Source organism: Pinus tabuliformis, chromosome 3_2 (genome assembly GCF_031772625.1).
Source record: "Pinus tabuliformis cultivar Carrire ecotype Pingquan chromosome 3_2, CPIR1, whole genome shotgun sequence".
Taxonomy (NCBI): Eukaryota; Viridiplantae; Streptophyta; class Pinopsida; order Pinales; family Pinaceae; genus Pinus; species Pinus tabuliformis.
Genome location: NC_142302.1, coordinates 82118450 through 82140928, shown reverse-complemented (window position 1 = coordinate 82140928; position 22479 = coordinate 82118450). Strand labels below are relative to the sequence as shown.

The window sequence follows — 22479 nt, the reverse complement described above, 5'->3', positions numbered from 1 at the left end:
TTCTTCTCTGCGAAATATCAGAGATATGTGAAGTCTGAACTGTGCTAATGTGAAGAGCCTAGCCTCCTTTATATAGTAATTCGTCCATATAATTATGAGCCGACTTGAGCATCAAATGGATGTGTCTCCTTGAGTGAGCCGACATGAGTTATTTTCTCTGATTTAAGGCTGACTTGAAGAGGAGTATTAGTGCTTGTCGTTGGAGGGCTATTTGACAATGCTAATGACTCAAATACATTTGACACATGCCCAAGAAGGGCTCTTCATACATGACATTGACTCTTTCACTTTTAATGACCAATCCTAGGGCTCTCAATGGGAGCCATCTAAAATAAAATCACTTGCTCATGAAACCAATGTTGCACACATCGCGATCGGGATTTAATCGGCGCCGGGAAAAAAGCGGAAAAAATCGTTAAAATCGGGAAAAAATCGGAAAAAAGCGGGAAAAAATCGTTTGGCACAAAAATATTCATTTTTTTTCAATTTTTTTCAATTTTTTTAATATCTAAACCATCTACAACATAAAATAAATACATTGACACATAAATATGATAAAAAAACTAATATATAAGATGTTTAATATCATTTCTAGCGCTAAAATCACACATAACATTGAATCATGTCCTGAATAGTAAGTCCTGAGTCCCAAGTCCAACTCAGCCTCAAAATATCAACAAAAAATATGATAATGTATCTCATCATGTCATAATGTCATATACAATAAAATGAAAGTCTAATCCTATTGATTTCCTCTGCCCCTCTTGCGAGAAAATGGCACAACTTTCTCTTTCCCTCTAGATGTAGAAGCTGGTGCCTGTGGTGGTGGAAATGGCAGTGGAGTCTGACGTGCTCTAGAAGCTGAAGAACTAGTAGTAGCAGCTATAGGAGGCTGAGGTGGACGGAGACCACGTCCTCTACTGGTGGTAGTGGTAGCCCGGGTAGCCCGGGTAGGCGGTGTCACCTCCTCCTCCTGCTCCTCCAACTCCTCCTCCCCCTGCTCCTGCTCCTGCTCCTCCTCCTCCTCCTCCTCCCCCTCCTCCTCCCCCTCCTCCTGCACTAACCAATCCTCAGTGGGATCCATGAGAGGCCTCTCGGTCTCAACCCTCCATTCAGCAGTGGTGTCAATCCCATCCAATGAGATGGCTTCCGTATCAGGTGTCTTCTCTAGTTGTTTCACCCACAATCGAAGATTGTAGTAGACATAGACCATGTCATTAAGTCTATGGGACTCCAACCTGTACAAAGTTCATGAAATAATAAATTAATAATTAATAATTAATATTATAAAAAAAATATTGTTTAAAACTTTAATGAATTCAAAAATTTATTTGGAAATTTGCAATATTTTAAATGTTTAAGTGTTAACCTATTGCGCTTCTTGTTGTGTATTTTTTCAAATACACTCCAATTGCGCTCACATCCCGAGGAGCTGCATGTTTGGCTGAGGATGCGTATGGCAAGATTTTGCAAAAGGGGTACTCTGCCACCATACATCTTCCACCATGCGTCTACAACAAAATTACAAATAAAATTTTAAATAAACATAAGAAAAAAATGGAATTTGAAGAAACAATGAAATTTGAAACAAAGTTACAAAGTACATACTACAAACTAAAAAATACCTGGCATTTTAACCGTCCTATCAATGACAGCCATATCAAAGCCAAATAAGCCACCTGACAACTTATATTGCTCAATTTGTCTAGAGATCTCCATACGTTCTTCTGAAGATCTCAACATCTTCTGGACACAGGTTAATAATCCTTCCACGACCTCAACATCAAAATTAAACCCACATGCATAAGAAAATGCAGGGTTCAGGAAAAGCCCAGCAGCATGAATGGGACGATGGAGTGTGTTGTTCCATCGCTCATCAATGACCTTCCATAGAAGGAGTTGTCTCTGGAACCCATCATCTCCCTTGTCATCATAGTAGGACCGAATGGCTTCTTTGGCCCTGTCCATGGCTTCATACAAATAGCCCATTGCGGGCTTCTCACCATCTACCAACCGAAGAACCTTTACCAAAGGTTCAGTGACAGCGCACACCTCCTGCACTCCCGCCCAGAAGTCTTCTTGGTATGAAACAAGTCTGCAGACGGCCTCTCCTTCTGGTTTGCAGCTCATTGGCGAAGAACGCCACTCCTCTGAAACAAACATTCTCTTCAAATCCCACATAGAATTCAAGAGGGATTGAAGAGATATGAAACTCGTCGCAAACCGTGTAATGGCGGGGCGCACCAACTCTTTGTTGTTGGTGCATTTTCTCATCAAGCTAAGCACAGATGTGTGATTGTAAATAAATTTTGTGATGGTTTTTGATGAGTCAACAGCCTCTTTGACAAAGGGAATTTTCCCTATGTCCTCTAACATCAAATCAATACAATGGGCAGCACAAGGTGTCCAAAATAAAGTAGGATGCCTGTCCATAAGCATTCTACCAGCAGCAACATAATTTGCAGCGTTGTCCGTTATGACTTGGACAACATTTTCTGCACCCACCTCCAAAATAAACACATCCAGCAAATCACATAAATTTTTTGCATCTTTGATTTGATGAGTTGCATCAACAGATTTGATAAACATAGTCCCCAAGGGACAACTAACCAAGAAGTTTATAAGGGTTCTCCCCTTTTGGTCAGTCCAACCATCTGACATAACAGTGCATCCTGTTTGTGCCCATGATGCCCTAAAATCCTCCAATCTTTGGGTGCAGTCACGCTTTTCATCTTGAAGAAGCCGGCCTCTGAAATCATGAAGAGAAGGGAGTTTGTACCCCGGGCCAACACTGGCAACAGCATCAAGAGTAGGTTGGAAAAATGGATTATTCCTTATAATGCTGAAAGGAATATCACTCCAGAGGAGAAATTTTGTCATCAACTTGTCAGCTTTTTCTTTTTCAGTTCTTTTCATCATTGAACCGATAGTTGGTTGTGAACCAGGTGTGGTTCGAGGAACAAAATATGATGATGCAGCAAACGGATTGACTGACGCTGCAGTAGAACCTGTGCCACTTGGCCCACTTCCTTCAGCTGACCTTTTTAGTTGCCTTTTGAGTTCTTCTTTGGCGTCTCTAGTGTGCTCTAATTCTCCCAATGCTCTCATGGCTTTTTGGATAATTTCAGCATTTGTCTTTAGACAGGGCCCCACATCACGTCCAGGGATTTGTGCAAGGTGGAACTTCAACCTGTATATCCCCCCGAATATTTCCTTTCCACACAACTTGCAATACAAGTTTTGTCTATCATTCGGAGTTTTAGGGTCACCATATTCCCAGAAAGGATCCAATTTCCTTGGCATGTTTGTTTTTGAATTTTGAATTTGCAAACCTATGGAAAAATAAGGATTAGGAAATAGGAATTTAGGATTACATAAATGATAATAGTAAATACAAATTACAATTTAGCATTTGCAAAATTACAAGCTAATTATTTCCAAAATCCCAATTTCTAAACCCAAGTCACCCAACCAAATGCCAAAAAACAATGAAAAATCAAAAAAAATAAACAATGTTTAAAGAAAATGAGAAAATAAAAATCAAAAATTGGTTCTCATAGTCATAACAAATAACCCATCCCAAATCAATGAAAAATTTCCAAAAATTCTTTAAAAACAATGAAAAACAAAGTTTTTATTGAACCAAAACAAAAAAAAATTAATCTACATACCTGGTTTATGGACAAATTGGCGATCTTGGCTTGGATTCCTCCTAAAATCGCTTCGATTCGCTCCCACAACCGACGGCAACCCTCTCCCTCCCTTCTTCTCCTTCTCCTCCGCGGCGGACTGCTGAATGAATAAAAAAAAAATCGTTTTTTCCATATAAAACCCCGCTGCCCGCGCCCTCCGCGATTTTAACCGAAAAAATCGCGATTTTATCGAAAAAATCGCGATTTTTTCAAAAAATCGCGATTTTTTCGATAAAAATCGCTATAAAAAAAAATTGGCGATTTTTTCGATAAAAATCGCGCTTTGAATCGGCAAATTTAAAAAATCGCGATTTTCCGATTTTATCGCGATTTTATCGCGATGTGTGCAACACTGCATGAAACCCATGAAGCAAGGCTTACAATAATAATTTTATTTTCTTCATTACATCATTTACAAAAGTCACAATTACATGTCATTATGAAGACCAAACCTAGTTACACTTTTCAACAATGGCAACAAAAGAATCACCTTTTTTTAGGTTAGGGAACAATATATCAGCATGGAGGGAGAGCTTGGTGATGATGGGAAGTGCGTTTTGACTAGCTTGGGTTCTATCTCATTCTGTATGCTAAGAGAAGTTTTGGAGCTTCATGAGATATTGTATGTCCTTGGTATGAATAAAAATATGCTTTCAGTTTTTTGTTTAACATATTTGAATTTTTGTGATATTGCCACTTAGCATTTTGCTTAAGTGAAATATCAATTTTGATCATTTTTGCTATATTGCACGATTGAACTTAGGAAATGTGGGTTTAGAGGTCCCACACATGATTTTTGGCTTAGAGCACACCCAAACATTAGAGCTGGAGGAAATATTGCGGCCTTAGTGGAGTGTGGGGGCCACCTCATGGGAATTTCGACCCACATGAGGAATATGCTCTCATTGGAGCAGATTTGGTGTGGGGAATTCGAGTTGGGCCCACATGGGCATTTTGGAGGCTTCTTGACAAAAAGAGGAAGAGACACTCAATTCCTCATTCATTTATCATTTGCAAAACTGTCTTTTGACAATAGCACGCTTGAGCTGAAGCCAAGTCTGCAAGTGTTGTTTAGCACATGAGTGTCTCTAAGCAGAGATCTCAACCCTTGCTTCAATGGCCTTCGAGTACTAGCCCAAGGAGGAAGTTCTACCTTTATCAGTTCGTAACAACAGCATGAAATTTCGATTTCAGGGAGAGATTCAGCTATACAACAGCGCAAGGATTACACAGCTCATGGTGGAGGCACTCCGATAGGTTGAGGAGTGAGGTGTGGTTGAGGTTGGAACTTGGGGAGAAGGCTGGGGAAGTATTTTGGTGAGCATTGCAGCTATTTTGGAGGCCATTTGCAGCAGGATTTACAGGTGGTTCGAATCACCCAACATTTGAGCCATTGAGAGAAAATAGGGCCGAATTTTTGAAGTCAATCATTGGCCTAATCCTTCATGGGTTATTCTAAGTATTTGGTGGAGAGGCTGAGATTAATTTCCCAGAATTTTCTGAGCACCAGAGAGGGCCCTAGCAGTTCTATTCAGCCAACAACGTATTTATGGGCATCTTCAGCGCAGAGCTAGAACAACGCAGCAACAGATTGGAGAGGGGTGACTTATCTATCATTTAGGGCTTTGCTACCTTTCCTTGAGCAAGCTTAGGTGCATTCCTTCCAGCACCATATTGTACACTCTTTATTTATTAATAAAAGCGCTGAGAAACACAGTTTTTGGTGTAGTTCATGGTTTGATTGTGTGTTCATTGTTTTATGGCTTTTTGTCTATGTTTGCTTTGTATATTTACTGCAAATTTTCCCTAGGAATATTACAATTTTGAAGTGCATTCCTGAGTTTGATGATCAAGGATTCATCATCATAACTCATATCATGATTATGGTTGAGTCTTGGCTAGACGAGTTAGAGAGGGTGGACTTTGCAAAGTGTTACCAGATCTGTGAAGTAGAGAGCTTTGTTGCCTAACATTGAAATATGTGTGAGTTTTGACACAAGATTTTTGTTCGCTTGAACTATGGAATTTTGCTTCTTTTGAAAGATATGGTCATTGGATTTCTTGATTCCAAAGTGGAGAGGAGAGGAGTGTGCAAGGGATGTGCACTCAACAAGCATGTCGGGGCTACTTTAACAAGTAGTGAGCACTGATCAAGAGAGATTCTTGATCTAATTCATTCAGATCTCTGTGGTCCCATGTCATCAACTTCATTGATGTAATCTTTATTATGGTACTTTCATTGATGTTTCTTCTCAGAAAACTCAGGTATATTTTATGAAGACCAAGGATGAGGTCTTTAATAGGTTTAGAGAGTTCAAAACTTTTAATGAGAACTAAACAGTGAGGAGGATCAAGGTGTTGAGATCAGACAATGGAGTGGAGTATACCTCGAACGAATTTGATGAGAAGTAAGGGTCAAGAGGGAGTTCACAGTGCCTCACAACTGGCAACAAAATGTTGTAGAATGAAAAAATAGGTCTATAGTAGGGATTGCAAAGTCTATGGTTCATGACATAGATATGTTGTACAACAATCTACAAATTGACTAGGGGTCAAGGACCGGACTCTAGAAAAATATTTTATACGGGAGAAACCTGATGTTTCTCATTTAGAGTGTGTCAGAGTCCTATTTACATTCCTCTTCCAGTGGAGAAGAGGAAAAATCTTGAACCCTCCAATTTGATGGGTATTTTAGTTGGCTACAATGAGTCCTCCAAGGCTTACAAGATCTACGTTCTATTTTAGAGGAAGATAGTAGTGAGCTTGGATGTGAAGGCTGATGAAGACGCATTATCTTCAGTGTCAAAGGGAACTCCAATTGAGGTTGAGGAGGTAGAGACAAAAATCAACAAGTGCATATTTAGATCATCTAGGTTTTTCCCTAGGCACATAGACAATGTTACCTTGTAGGTTAAGTTATCAAGAACATCTAGGAAACAAAGGGGATATGCCATTCCCTGTTTTGGAAAATGAAATAGAGGGGACAATGCAATTCCACAATTTGGAAATGTTGATGTTAGTTTTTGTAGCATCATGTTCTAGTCTCGACTTTGGTCAGAGAAACTAAGGAACACAAGATCACCAGAACCTAGAAAAAGTTTCCGGATGTCTAAGTATAACTTAGGGAAATCGATAAATTAAAGGGAATTAATTGAGAAATGTGAGAATGCTCTTTAAACTCACACAGATTGAGTTTGAGATGATCTTAGCCTTTAATGGAGATCTAATCATGGTCATTGGTTCACTAACGAGAGGTTATAAGAGAAACTCGATGGGGACGGAGAAGACACACTTGTGAGGTCGAGTTCCTTCATAGATTGAGCTATCCAGCTGCAAAGATTGAGTAGGGAAGAAGAGTTCGAGCCAGAAGGGACATAGAGACAGAGAGGTAGTAGCAGAAGTGAATTATGGAGGATTTTCCAGTTCTAGAGAGGCAGCAGCAAGAGGCCGAGTTATTCCACTAGAGGCTGCATCGGGATAATTTTCCATAGGGCCAAAGAATCACTTCCAGCAACAGCAACAAGAAGGATGTCTCGATCACACACAGATTAAGGCAGTACGAATTACAAGTTGCGTAACATCCGCACAAGGGCCTGTGCAGGGGTCTTGGATCAATGTTCCACCAAGACTCTGGGACAGGGAGACATGGGTGTGGGGAGACGCATAGGGGGGACGTGTGAAAGTACCCTCAAATTTTAGAGAAATTTAATGGGGACAGGGAGATGTCGAGGTATATGATTTTTTAAATTTTCTATATAATATATATAAAATTCAAATTCATATTCAATAATGAAATCATAAATATATTGATCAATACATAATTGAATTAAATAATGAAATACACTAGTCCATTTTCATTGTTCATACTAGTACATACATCATTCATCCATACACCATGAGATTCAATAATGAAATACATTAATCCATATTCATCATTCTAGAATGCAAAATTGATTGAAAATTTAAATTCATCACTCATCATTCTATAATCTAATTAATACTAAACAAAATAGATTATAGTAGATAACAATGTTATCAGAATCGAACCAGTGATCAAATCGGAAAACCCTCTGAAATGAGAACCGGTCAAAACTGGCCTAGTACTGGTAAAAAAACCGAACCAAAAACCAATCGACCAAAAATACCTAAAATATTCAAGTTTTAGAGAAAAACATATATATTCATGTGTATCCATATGAATCCAAACCATTTATACACAAATAAGCAAAAGTTATCATTTATATAGCATGTAAGGGTGCACATAACCAAAATAACATTGAGTGCAATCCATCTTTGAATTGAAAATACATCAACAAACAAGCTCTAGATGGCCTCTAGCATCTAAAAAGTAATGCTACAACAAATACCTACATATCATCAAAGTCATTACCTATATTGGGATCTTTGTCATCAGTATCACCCTTTAAGCATTAAAATGAGATAGAAAAATTGTAGCATGTCAAGTCAAGATTTTGTTTGAGTGATGGGTACATTTTTAGTAGGGGTCATGATAGAGGAGTTCAACAACCAATGCCACTAACATCAAGGTACATAGAGGGCTTGGTCCTCTTGATTAAATACTACTTCCATACCCTCATAGATGACAAAATCCATTGGAAACATTGCAATCCTCCTGATCTTGAAATCCTAAAAGACTGTGAACTCTGCTGGATTTTGAGTGAGATCTAAAATTGTTAAAATTGGCAACTAGGGCCAAACTCGACATGGGTCATCTTGTTTATGACAATTGATATTTTTCTTGGATTCCTCTCTTTGAGAGGTGTAGGATTGATCTAAAGATCATCTGATTCTGACATGTACAAATGAAGTTATGAATTTATTTTGATTATGGTCAAACTGTCAAGGTCGGCCATCGATCTTATGTAGGCTCAGAAGCCCAACAGTCACGTCTATTCATCCTCAATGTTGCATATAAATAGAAGGTGACTTAGCCTCATTTGGACACACTCATCTTCACACTTCTCTCTCTCTCCTCATTGATTGGGTACAGATTTCTGGGCCTCTCTCTCTTCACACATTCGAAATTTCAGGAGAGCGAAATTTTAGGACACTGAATTTCTAGACAGTTTGACCAAGCATTGACTAGCGTGTGTTGACCTCCTTTGACTGTGTTTTTTTTGTGAGGGCTATCTGTGTTTGGGCAGGGCGCATTTCTGGGCATAGAAATCAAGGCTAAACATTGACTGTTGACCAGCGTTGACTGCAGCTAGGGCTGACCGCAGGTGGGCTGTTTGACCAAACTTTGATTGGGCTGAATTTGACTATTTTGAGGGCTGTTTTATCTTGTTGTTTGGAGGCCAAAGTTGACTGAAGTTGACCGATTTGCTGAGGGTCAAATCTGCCTTGTTGACTAGTGTTGACTTTTCTTGTTAGGGCTCTTTTGTTGCTGTTATAAATTATCAGATTTGTAAATTGTACTATCTCTCTCCGCTGAACTATTGAAGACTAAAAGAAGATTTGATCAAGGGCTTCTCCACATTAGGGTTTCTCCCTTGCTGGTGCCACATCTTGTGTCCTCTTGTCTTGGCTTGTCTTCTACTGTTTATGTTTATGTTCTATCTGCATTTTACTATTATATTGATGTGATTGCTAATCTGAATATTGATACTGGGCTAATAAAGAAATTGAAGTAAAATTGCTCTAAATCATAGAACATACCATTGTTGCCTAAAATTAACATGGTATCAGGGGTGAAGTGAAGACAAAGCCCAAGCAAGGGTGAAAGAGCAATCACCAAAGACAATTGGACAAGGACATAAGGTTCAATGGGTTCCTCATCCTACTTCCCGGCTGAAGACAAGCTCCATGATAAATCTGACTATCATGGATGGAAGATGTCTCTTGATTTGACTTTGGAAGAAAAAGAAGTGATGGACTATGTGCAGGGTAAAATCCTTGAACCTCCTTCAAATGCACCAGTTGCTGCGAAGACCAAGTACAATGGGGTTGAAGTCAAAGGAAAGAAGATTATCAGGGATTCCATTGACAAGCATCTGATGGCCTACATCTCTAAATTGGAGACCTCCAAGGAGATCTACAATAGGTTGGTCGACATGTTCAAGGTTAGTAATGCTAATCAAATTCTATTTCTCAAGAATAAGTTGAAGGATATTAAGAAGGGCAAGGATGAGGATATTCAATCCTATTTCTTGAGGATTACTGAGATCAAGAATGATATACTCTCAATTGGAGAAGTCATTCCTAACAGGGAACTTACTCTCACCACCCTTGGAGGACTCCCACCTGAGTGGTATGTATTTAGAACCACTGTCCTCAACAATGATCAAATTTCAGGGTTTGAAGAATTGATGTCGAGATGCATTCAAGAAGAAACAAGAATGGTGGAGTAGGAAATGCCTTCTAATAGAAGCAACCCCACTGCATTCTCTGTTGATGCCAAAAGGAGAAATAATGCAGGGTCTAAAGGTCATTTCCATGGAAAGCTTGGATCTAAGGGAGGAAGGAAGGGCAGGTTCTTTGTTTGCAATAAGTTTGGCCACTATGCAAGGGAGTGTCCAAATAGAAGGGACACATCGCATGATGATGATCACAATCATTCCAGGGGAAACTTCAACAACAACAATCAAAGGAATGGCAGGTCCAATGGCAAAGGAAAAAGGAATGCGGGACATCAAGGAAATGGTCGACCCTCCAAGAAATCAAGGAACTTCAGGTATGAAGAATCAAATGTTGTTAACAATAAGCAAAAAGAGTACTATCTTATATCGGCCCTCTCCACTGCCTCTCCTCCGGACACTTTGGGAAATTGGCTGATTGATAGTGGTGCCTCAAGGCATTTCACCAGATACAAAGAAGCCCTCTCTAATCTGATAGAAAAAGAGACAAACTTGGAGATCATCCTTGAAGACGATGCCACCTATCCTGTGAAGGGAGTAGGGAATGTTACCCTTCAATTGAATCAAGGTAACACTATTCATTTGCAAGAAGTACTATATGTACTTGATCTCAAGAAGAACATGGTGTCCATTTCAACCATGGAGGACAAAGGATTCAAGGTGGCATTCATCTATGGAAAGGTACGTGTTTGGAAAAGAAATTTTAAAGAGGCTTTTACTCTTGGGTTCAGGGTTGACACTTTGTATCAAGTTGGAGGAAGTCCGTTGGGAGCCATGTCTTGCGACACATCTCTACAATTTGAACTATTGCACCAGAGGTTTGCCCATCTTCATTATAAGGCCCTACCCGATGTGAGACAAATGGTGACACTTATGCCTGAGTTCAAAGTAGAGCATGAAGGTGTATGCCTGAGATGTGCCGAAGGAAAACTTACAAGGGGACCTTTACGGGTGATTATACTCTCAAGACCTGGATCTACTTCTTGAAGAAGAAGGATGAAGTGTTCACCTGGTTCTGACACTTCAAAGCCTTGATCGAAAACCAATCCGAGAAGAAAATCAAGATATTGAGGGCTGATAATGCGACCAAGTACGAATCCAATGAATTCCAAGATTATTGCAGAGTAGTTGGCATTAAGAGGGAGACTACAACGCCATACACTCCTGAGAAGAATGGTGTGGCTAAAAGAATGAATCGCTCTATTGTAGAAGCAGTTCGTGCCATGCTTCATGATCAAGGCCTTCCGAAGTTCGTATGGGTTGAAGCTGCATACACCGCCGTGTATGTTCAAAACCGATGTCTTCATCAAGCATTGGACTCCAAGATTCCCGAAGAAATGTTTATTGGTAAGAAACCTGATGTCTCTCATTTTAGAATTTTTGGAAGTCCCGTATATTTTCATGTGCGGAAAGAGAAAATAAACAAATTGGGTGCATCTGGGAAGAAAGGAATCTTTGTGGGCTATAGTGAAAATTCTAAGGGATATAGAATTTATGTGGCTGGTCAAAAGGAAGTTGAGATAAGTCATGATGTCACCTTCGATGAAGATATGGCCTTCAGGAAGATAAACAACCTTCCTATCCTAAGGAAGGACAAAGAAGTTGACACTAGAAATCAGGGTGCAAAAGAAGACGAAACAATGCCTGATGTTGATGAACCTATGGATCCTATTGATCCTCCTCCTCATGAGCCCTGCTCCAAAAGGAGACCCTCATGGCTTAGGGAGACTCTCGAAGATGCCGAGAGACACATTGCACCAAAGGGGGACTTTCTGTGAAAGCAAGAAGCTGAATAGGTATCAAGGATATTTGACCACCATGAGCACTATCATTCAAAATGAGCCTTCACCATTCAAAGAAGTCGTGAAGCATCAAGTATGGAAGGATTCTATGAATAAAGAATATGAGTCAATTATGAAGAATGATGTCTGGGATGTGGTCCCTAGACCCTAGGACAAATCGGTTGTCACCTCTAAGCAGCTCTACAAAATCAAGCATGGAGCTGATAGAAGTGCAGAAAAGTTCAAGGCTCGCTTTGTTGCTTGAGGCTTCTCTCATAAGGAAGGTGTAGATTACGATGAGATATTTGCACCTATTGACCGATACACCACCATCCAGTCGATCATAGCCCTTGTTGCCTCACAAGGATGGAACCTACATCAGATGGATGTCAAGACCGCTTTCTTGCATGGTTCAATCAAAGAGGAAGTCTATGTGGAACAACTCGAGGGGTTTGAGGTTCATGATCAGGAATCTCATGTATGCGGGTTGAAGAAAGCTCTCTATGGATCAATGCAAGCACCTTGGGCTTGGTATGAGAGGATCGATAACTATCTGATGAAGCTGGGATTCACTAGAAGTGAAGCCAACCCGAACCTTTACTTTAAGGTTGAAAATGATAAACCTCTCATTCTGGTACTTTATGTAGACGACCTCTTTCTGACAGGTGCAGACCCTCTCATTAACAAATGTAAGAGGGAGTTGGCTTCTAAATTTGAGATGAAGGACCTAGGACCGATGCACTATTTCCTATGGTTGGAGGTTTGACAAAAGCCAGGTAAAATTTTCCTCTCTCAAGGAAAATATGTTGTGAACATATTGGAAAGATTTGGGATGGTGGACTGCAAGCCTGTGACTACTCCGATGGAACTTAATTTTAAGAAGTTATGTGGTAGTGCTGCTAGACCTGAATTGGGAAATGCTTATGAGTATTGTCAACTCATAGGAGCACTGATGTTCTTGGTGAACTCCCGTCCGGACATATGTTTTGCAGTTAACACATTGAGCCAATATATGGTTGAGCCTCGTCATATACATTGGATTGGTGCCAAGAATATTCTGAGATATCTGCGGGGCACAATCACTCATGGACTGAGATACACTGCCGGAGATTTGAAGTTGCATGTTTATTTTGATGTTGATTGAGCTGGTAGTGTGGTGGATCGCAAGAGCACTTCTGGATGCTGGTTTTCTTTAGGTTTTGCTTCGATATCCTGGATGAGCAGGAAGCAGAAATCAGTTTCCTTGAGCACCGCCAAGGCTGAATACATAGCTGCTAGTATGGCCTCCTGTGATACTGTCTGGTTGAGGAAGATCTTGAGTGAGCTATTTGGACATGTGTTGGATACCACCGTGATCCTCTGCGACAACCAGAGTGGAATCCGATTATCAGAGAATCTAGTGTTTCATGATCGCTCCAAGCATATAGATATCATGTACCACTTTATTCGGGATATGCTACAATGAGGAGCCATAAGGCTCCATCACATTGAGACTGATGAGCAGGTCGCTGATATTTTGACAAAGCCCCTGGGGAAGGTCAAGTTCTTGGCCTTCCGAGAACGACTTGGAGTCGTGGAGAGACCCTCTTATGAGGGTCCTATATGAGATGGATATTGAGCTCTAGGAGCTACGGGAGGGTTGGGGTACTTGGAGCGATGAGCAACCATAGGGTGAGTGGTTCAACCTTCCCCTAGTGGTTTGCTGTGTACAGGGTGAGTGGTTCAGCCTTCCCCTACGATACCCCTTGGCGACATGTAGGCGAGATGAGTGGTTCATCCTTCTCTTGCTAAGACATCCTACCCATGCAATCTGGGACTCATGGGAAGTACCTCTCATCTGGCCAATGAGTAGGGAAATGAGGATAGGGACCATAGTACTACCGATGGACGCATCGTGTACTACCGTACTCCCTATGCTAGGATGACTGATATTGATCTGGGATCAATTGGAACTGACTTCGGGTCAGTAAGAGTGGTATGAGACATTATTTTAATTGGAACTAACTTTGGGTCAGTAAGAGTGGTGTGACACACTCTCCTTTGATTGGGATTGACTTCGGGTCAGTAGAGAATGGTATGATACATTCTCGATCACTTCTTCTTCTTCATAGTTCAGCAGAGCAGAGCAATGCATTGATGGCAGAGATAGTACAGATTGGCAGATGGAGTTCTCCCTAGTTGAGAGGGAGTGTTAAAATTGGCAACTAGGGCCAAACTCCACATGGGTCATCTTATTTATGACAATTGATATTTTCTTGGATTCCTCTCTCCGAGAGGTGTAGGATTGATTTAAAGATCATCCAATTCTGACATGTACAAATGAAGTTATGAATTTAATTTGATTATGCTCAAATTGTCAAGGTTGGCCAACAATCTTATGTAGGTTCAGAAGCCCAACAATCACCTCAATTCATCCTCAACGTTGCATATAAATAGAAGGTGACTTAGCCTCATTTGGACACACTCATCTTCACACTTCTCTCTCCCTCCGCATTGATTGGGTATGGATTTCTGGGCTTCTCTCTCTCCACACGGCCAAAATTTCAAGACGCCGAAATTGCAAGAGAGCAAAACTTCAGGAGACTGAATTTTTGGATAGTTTGATCAAGCATTGACTAGCATGCGTTGACCTCCTTTGACTGTGTTTTTTTTGTGAGGGCTATCTATGTTTGGGCAAGCTGCATTTCTGGGCACAGAAATTGAGGCTAAACATTGATTGTTGACCAGCGTTGACTGCAACTAGCGCTGACCGCAGGTGGGCTGTTTGACTAGACTTTGACTGGGCTTAATTTGATTGTTTTGAGGGCTATTTTATCTTGTTGTTTGGAGGCTGAAGTTGACTGAAGTTGACCAATTTGCTGAGGGTCAAATCTGCCCTGTTGACCAACGTTGACTTTTCTGGTTAGGGCTCTTTCTCTACTGTTATAAATTATCAGATTTGTAAATTGTAGTATCTCTCTCTCTGCTGAACTATTGAAGACTAAAAGAAGATTTGATCAAGGGTTTCCCCACATTGGGGTTTGTCCTTGGCTGGTGCCACATCTTGTGTCCTCTTGTCTTGGCTTGTCTTCTGCTGTTTATGTTTATGTTCTATCTGCATTTTACTATCATGTTGATGTGATTGCTAATCTGAATATTGATACTGGGCTAATAAATAAATTGAAGTAATATTGCTCTAAAGCATAAAACATATCATTGTTGCCTAAAATTAGCAAAAAATCTACTTTCTCCATATGAAATCCAATTAGGTCAGAACCACTCTCAAACATCATGAGTCATTTCATAGTAATGTTAAAAATTTAAGTAAAAGGATGAAAATGAAAGGTAAAGAAGAATGTCACTTTTACTTTAAGAATTTAACATTACCATGAATTACATAGCAATAATAGGGCCATAGGCTTCAATATTAGATTTCCCCACATAAAAGTTCTTAAAACTCAAAAAGGGTGCTTCTAGGCATCCCCCCTCAAAAGGGGTGCGCCCTGAAGCACCCCTTTTAGGGAGACACATCCCCCACACTGGGAAACGTTCCCCCTTGCATTTCCCTGCGTCTCCCCAAAAGGGGGACGTGGGGAAAAATTTCCTCAGGCGTCTGCTCGTCCCAGGTGTGTGGGAAGCGTGGGGTGCATGCACCCGACCCCGGGGGATGCGTTCCCGTGGAACACTGTCTCGGATAGCCAAGTTCAAGTGGCTAGTTTGCAGCCAAATTGCTTGTGGAGGAGGGAAAAATTCCCTTAACAGTTTTGGCCAGATTATTTTGCTGAGGATTGCCAGGTTGGCATCCAGATTTGTACTCAGAATTTTCATCGCTACATAATAATATTAAAATCCTCATTTGCTACACCGGTTTTCTCACATCGGGATTTTTCAAGGACATTTGTCCCAAAATAACGGTGTCAAATTTATTGTGCGTGTGCTCTATTTTCTCTGTTTTTATTTTCCGCGGTATTTTTATGGTGAAGAAATTGCAGTGTGATTTATTCATTATTTTGCCGTAACAAAACAAACTACATAATTAATCAGTTAGAAGAATAAATTCCAGTTGTTGCATTTCAAGGAATTTTCACATGGTATCAGAGAAGTGTTGAAGACAAATCAGGAGCTCAGTAGCGAGAGGGATAAATTTCACAGTTCAGAGGGAGTCAGAGCAAATTTCTTCTAGGTCTGTGCAGAGGTCTAGCCAGGTAGTTTGAATTGCTGGACAAAAGTTCGATTTCCACTTGCAGGTGCAGGAAAAGTTTGAGTAGCCTGAAGGCAACAGTAGTAGGCAAAATTGTGAATTTAAGGAGAAAATGCGAGTTACAATGCAGGTAGCCAAGTAGGAAAAGGAGGAGATTCCTATTTATTTTCCCAGTTTTGAGTTTTGTAGAAATGGCCTCAGCAAGACTTCAAGATCAGGATAGGCTAGAGGGAGCTTCGAATTATTGTATCTAGAAAGCTAGGATGTCTTTCTTGCTAGATGAGCATGGTTTGAAGGCGTATGTATAGAGAGTTGTAGTTGTACCTACAGACCCGCAACAACTAGAGAACTACAATAAGGAGATGGCCAAGGCAAAGCGGTTGATCCTCGATGGAGTTTGAGGTCATATAGTCTCACACTTAGCGGCTAAGAATACGACCAAATAAATGTGGGATGTAGTTGCTATGCTTTTCCAGAATCCTTCTGAGAACTGGAAGATGTTGAAGGAGAAGTTGAGGACCACCATGATGCATAAGGGTGAAGGAGTTACTCCTTATCTCACTAGAATTCAAAATGTCTGAGATGAGCTTGCAACAGTTGGAGAAGCACCTCAAGAGAGTGAGCTAGTGCGTACAACTCTCAATGGTTTCACCCTGGAGTGGACTACTTTCGTCCAAGGCATCACTGGATGAGATTATCTACCTGGTTGGGATTGTTTGTGATTTGATTTCACACAGGAAGAGATGAGGCTTGCTCTGGTTGAGAGCAATATCAGCGACAATAGTCGCAAAGGACCGAAGAGCGTGAAGGATTAGGAAAATGTTGCCCTTTGAAAGGGGAAGGCAAAGAAAGGTCCCAATTAGGGACAAGGCTCACAGGGAGGAGAGAAAAAGAAGAAGCGTCTGTCGAAGAACAAGTGCTTCAGATATGGTGAGTTTGTTCACTATAGTACCCAGTGTCCAAAGAGGAAGAAGGACAAGAAGGAGAAGCAGGAGTAGATGGCAGCTTCGACAAAGATCGATAATTTGTCTTCTAGGTTGGAGGATGAATTCACTTTGTATGCAGCTATACGGTCAGGGGCCCATAATATTCAAGTAGTAGATGGATAAGTGTTCAGGATGGCGCAGTCAAATATTGAGGGACAATTGTAGAGCTAGTTGCAGTCAAATGTTGAGGGGTGTAGAGTAGTTGCAGTGTAGACAATTATTCAGTGGACAGTGCAAAGGCTAGTTGCAGTCAGAGACTTAAGAGATAGCTACAGAGCCAGTCCAGTGACAGTTGATTCAAAGATTATTCTCAGTTGCAGTAGTTTCAACAACAACAACATGAGATCAGATACAGCGCAGAGCAGACTTGGCTGTAGTACAGGTTGTAGAGTGCAGTGTCAACAACAACGTAGATGCAGGATGGTTCAGCTATAAAGTGGCAGATGAATCAAAGTATGCGCACTAGTTGGTGGGTAATGACAGTTTGTCATAGATGTCAGGGATCAACAACGTGAGGGAAGATGTTATGCGAGAGAACACCTTCCTCACTAAGAGGAAATAGTTTTTGTAGCATCGAGTAGGTGTTCTAGTCTCGACTTTGATCAAAGAGGCTATGGAACACAAGATTTCCAGAACTCAGAAAAAAGTTTCGAGAGAAAACAGTCAGAGAGAGCTCAATTAAATTAATTAAGCTCAAGTCTAACTTAGGGAAATCAATTAATTAAAGGGAATTAATTGATAAATGTGAGAATGCTATAGAACCTGACACGAATTGAGTTTGAGATTATATTAGCCGTTGATGGAGATTTAATCATGGTCGTTGTTTCACCAACGACAAATTATAAGAGCAACTCGATGGAGATGGAGAAGACACACTTGTGAGGCCGAGTTCCTTGGTAGATCAAACTATCTAGTTGCAAAGATTGAGTACGGAAGAAGAGTTTGAGCCAGAAGGGATGTTGAGAGAGGGAGAAGCAGAAGTGATTCTGAAGGGACTTTTTAGTTCCGGGGAGAGAGCAACAAGAGGTCAAGTTATTCCACTAGATGTTGCATGGGGACTATGCAGGCAGCTTCAGAAGGCAGTTCGATATGGTTGAGGAGGTCAATTCAGGTGCCGAAGGTCAGTGTAATTTTCCAGAGGGCCGGAGAATCACTTCTAGCAGCAGCAGCAGTCAGGACATCTTGATTAGAGGCAGATTTAGATAGTGGTCTTGGATAGCCAAGTTCGAGTGGTCAGTTTGCACCCAGATTGCTTGTGGAGGAGGGAAACATTCCTTAATAATTTTGGCTAGATTATTTTGCTGAGGATTGTTACGTTGGCATCCAGATTTGTATTCAGAATTTACATTGCCGCATAATAATAATAAGACCCTCATCTGCTTCACCGGTTTTCCCACATTGGGTTTTTCTGGGGACATTTGTCCAAAAAACAACGGTGTCAAATTTATTGTGTGTGAGCACTATTTCTCAATCCCTATGTTTATTTTCTGTGGCATTTTTATGGTGAAGAAACTGCGAAGAAATTGTAGTGTGATCTATTCGTTATTTTGCCATAACAAAATAAACCAGTGTTGTGAAAATCGCGATAATATCGCGATATTATCGTTTTATCGCGATTTTTTCCCGAAGCCGATATTATCGCGAGTAATAATCCGGATTTTTTTTTATACCCGATAATTTCGAAAAAATCGCCATAATTTGAAAAAATCGCGAATTTTTCCCAATTTATCGCCAAGGGTCAGGGCAGCGCGGTTTTACAAGGGATGCTAAATGTTCGAAATGCATTTTTTTTTGAAAGAAACAAATAATTTTTGAGTGGGGCAGCTTGATGATCAAGTCTAGGCCCTAATCTTCATTTTCATCCTTTTACTTAAATTTTAACATTACCATGAAATGACTCAAGATGTTTGAGAGTGGTTCCGGCCTCATTGGATTTCATATGGAGAAAGTAGAATTTTAGATTTCATTCAAAATCCTCCTATAGCTCCTACTGCCAACAGCACCAGCACCAGCGTCTACATCTAGAGGGAAAGGGAAAGTTGTGGCATTTTCTCGCAAGAGGGGCAGAGGAAATCAATAGGATTAGACTTTAGTTATTTTCTTCATTTTATTGTATATGACATTATGACAAGATGAGATACATTATTATATTTTTTGTTGATATTTTGAGGCTGAGTTGGGACTCAGGAGTCAGGACTTACTATTCAGGACATGATTCAATGTTATGTGTGATTTTAGCACTAGAAATGATATTGAACATCTTATATATTAGTTCTTTTATCATATTTATGTGTCAATGTATTTATTTTATGTTGTAGATGGTTTAGATATTAAAAAAATTGAAAAAAAAAAAATATTTTTGTACCAAACGATTTTTTCCCGATTATTTCCGATTATTTCCCGATAATTACGATTTTTTCCAATTTTTCCCTGGCGCCAATATTATCCCGACAACGATTAATGCAACATTGAAATAAACTGCATAATTAATCACTTAAAAGAATAAATTCAAGTTGTTGCATTTCAAGGATTTTTCACAGTTGACACATCAGATGGATTCAAAGATCCCCATTCTGTTGACATACTGCAATTTCCATGATTAAAGTTTGTAATTCCAACATTCCATAAAAAACCCTGCCGGATCTGTAAATAAAACTCACCTGAAGATAAGGGTTGTTTGCTACATGAATAGCCTATTCCGTCAACAGTGACTAGTTTATATTTATGTTCATACCATATTCATATTCAATGTTGGAAATTCACTCTGCAATATATGTATGTATGTTTTTGGATTTATTCATTTCCTTTCTACGCGATTGTCTACATGATTGCCTTATTTATCTTTTTCATGGCAATGCAACATGTAATCTAGTCAAATTGAATTGAAGAAATACCTGGCTGTCAAGATTATGACCTCACACAATATCTTATTTGTTTTCTTTGCTGACTAGAAAATTTATCTGAATTGCAGAGGCTGGTGGTGTTGTAGTTGATGCTGCTGGAAAACCTCTTGATTTCTCACGGGGGAGGTATCTGGATGTGGAAAAGGGTATAATTGCGACCAATGCCAAACTAATGCCATTGCTTCTTAGTGCAGTGCAAGCTGCTCTCAAGGAAGAAAAATCTGTTCTAAAGCCTGGTTCCTTGTAGCATCATTCATTTATTGAACCTAATTAGGGATGGAAGTTGCAATTTGTTCTGATGAAATAAAATAATTCTATTTGCACAAGGTCCTTGCTTTAGGAGATACAACTGCGTGCTGTGGTAGGTGTGTCAACTGTCTGGCTCTAGTCCCGGCCACATTTGCAGCGATATTCAATAAGTTGAAAAGAGAAGTACATTAATTAAGTTGAAAATGTACGTATATTAATTTCCTTTTATTTTAATTGTGCCAGTGTAACCGGTGATGCGTTCATGCTTTTGTTTGGCTTGGCTTATTGTGCCAGTCTAACCGGTGATGCGTCCATGCTTTTGTTTGGCTTGGCTAACATGATTGCTAGTTGCTTGGACTGACTGACTCAGTCAGTTGGTCAATTCATCACCGCCTACCTGGGTCCACGCACAGACACATTTCAAATATTGCATTTCTTCAACCTCATGAAGACAAATCTTCTTGATATTGTCTTTTCACAGGGACCTAAATTTGGTAGTCTCACCAATGCTGATAATTAATTATACTCTTGATGGACAAAAACACCCTCATTTTGCTTGATGTGTTTTCCTTTGCACTTATTTATAATAGAAGTTGAAGAATTTAATTTTCTGACCCAAAAGGGAAGATGGCGTAAAAGGTTTGTTTTACTCACTGCAGTGAGTTATATATTTCCCATGATCTGTTCTGTACATCTTCTAATGCAGTTAGCCATAGAGTACATGTCCGAGTGAAGCGATGCAGGAAGAATTGGATTAGATGAAATTCTCACAGCATAGAATCACCTCCAGCTAATCACTAGTCAGAGTAATCCCACTTTGTTGCTGTATATGAGATCCTTCTTTTGTTGCACTTCATGCTAATCGCTATTATGTATTTACTTTATGCCATAATGTAGGCAGTGATAGATGTTTGCTATTAAACAATGTGCTAGAAAAGTAGAGAGACCATTTATTATATGTATAGGTTGATTGTTTCCTTTACCTAGACGACTCATCATCATCAAATTGGAGAGGACAGCCCCATGTTACCTGAGAACTAAGAAAGCAAATACATCACTTCTTGGTGATTTGCAACCTCCCCATGCTGACTCTCTGAAAGACTATCTATATGTTAGATTTTAGACTTCTGTGGGAGTTTTTTGATTCATGATCCGGATTAACCACAGTTCTTAGTTCATTCTGCCAACGTTTCAAACCCCAAAGGGGTCCATCATTAGGACAAATAGAAAGAATAGGAATGAGAGATTATTGAGAGAGAAGAGAATGCGACCTGGAAATAAATACAAGAACCCTAAATTCATAGATAAAGGCCGACATATGATTTAACATAGTTAATATAAATTAATAATATGATTTATATAATTAATATAATAATCAATATAAATTAATTTTAATTTTATAATAATTTATATAATTAATATAATAATAATATAAATTTGCTTTAATTGTTTTAATTTATTCTTTTCCTTTAATTAGATCAGGATTTTATTATTATTATTATTATTTTTTTTTGAATAAAATTTTTATCATAAAATATTAATTATTAAATTATAAATAAATACAAATTTTAAAAACTTATATTATAATTTATTTATATTAATTAATATATAACTAAATTAATTAATTAATTTATATTAATTAATATATAACTAAATTATATCTAATTATATTAATATATTTATAAAAATATCCAATATATATAAATTATATTTATTTAATTTTAATTTAATTTATATAAACTATACTATAATTCATCTATATTAATTGACATAACCAAATTTATATTAATTATATTATTATAATTAATATATATAACTAATATATATCTAATATATATTTTAATATAATTATTCTAATTAATATAATTACTTTAATTTAACATACATTAATTTAATTGATATCCTTAATATAGTTTGATTATGAATTAATTAATATAATCTATAAGAATTTTTAAGATTTTAATATAATATAATTAATATAAATTAATAAGATTTATATAATTAATAAGATTCATGTAAATTAATTTATATTAATATAATTATATACTTATATAAATAATATAATTTAATATAAGTTAATTAATTAATATAATTTAATAAAATTTTTTAATTAATATAATTTCTAAGATTTAATAGGATTTTAATAATATAATTAATATAAATTAATAAGAATGTTTAATAAAATTAATTGATATAAATTAATTTTAATTTTAATTTATTAATATTATTAATATTAATATACTTATATAAATTTTTATTTATATAAATTTTCGATCCTAAGCTTCAAAGGTTCGGGGGGTGTTTATTTGCT

At 38.6% G+C, this 22479-nt stretch overlaps 1 protein-coding gene across 1 annotated transcript in view; it reads left to right on the top strand.

Annotated features, from left to right (window-relative positions):
- Positions 1-20789, top strand: part of SAL1 (SAL1 phosphatase-like protein) — a 240042-nt gene extending 219253 nt beyond the window's left edge. Inside the window, exon 8 of the mRNA XM_089415861.1 lies at positions 19988-20789. Within this exon, the coding sequence (XP_089271987.1) occupies positions 19988-20166 (179 nt within the window). The 3' untranslated portion in view covers positions 20167-20789. The remainder of the gene's footprint in view (positions 1-19987) is intronic.
- The last annotated feature ends 1690 nt before the right edge of the window (positions 20790-22479 follow it).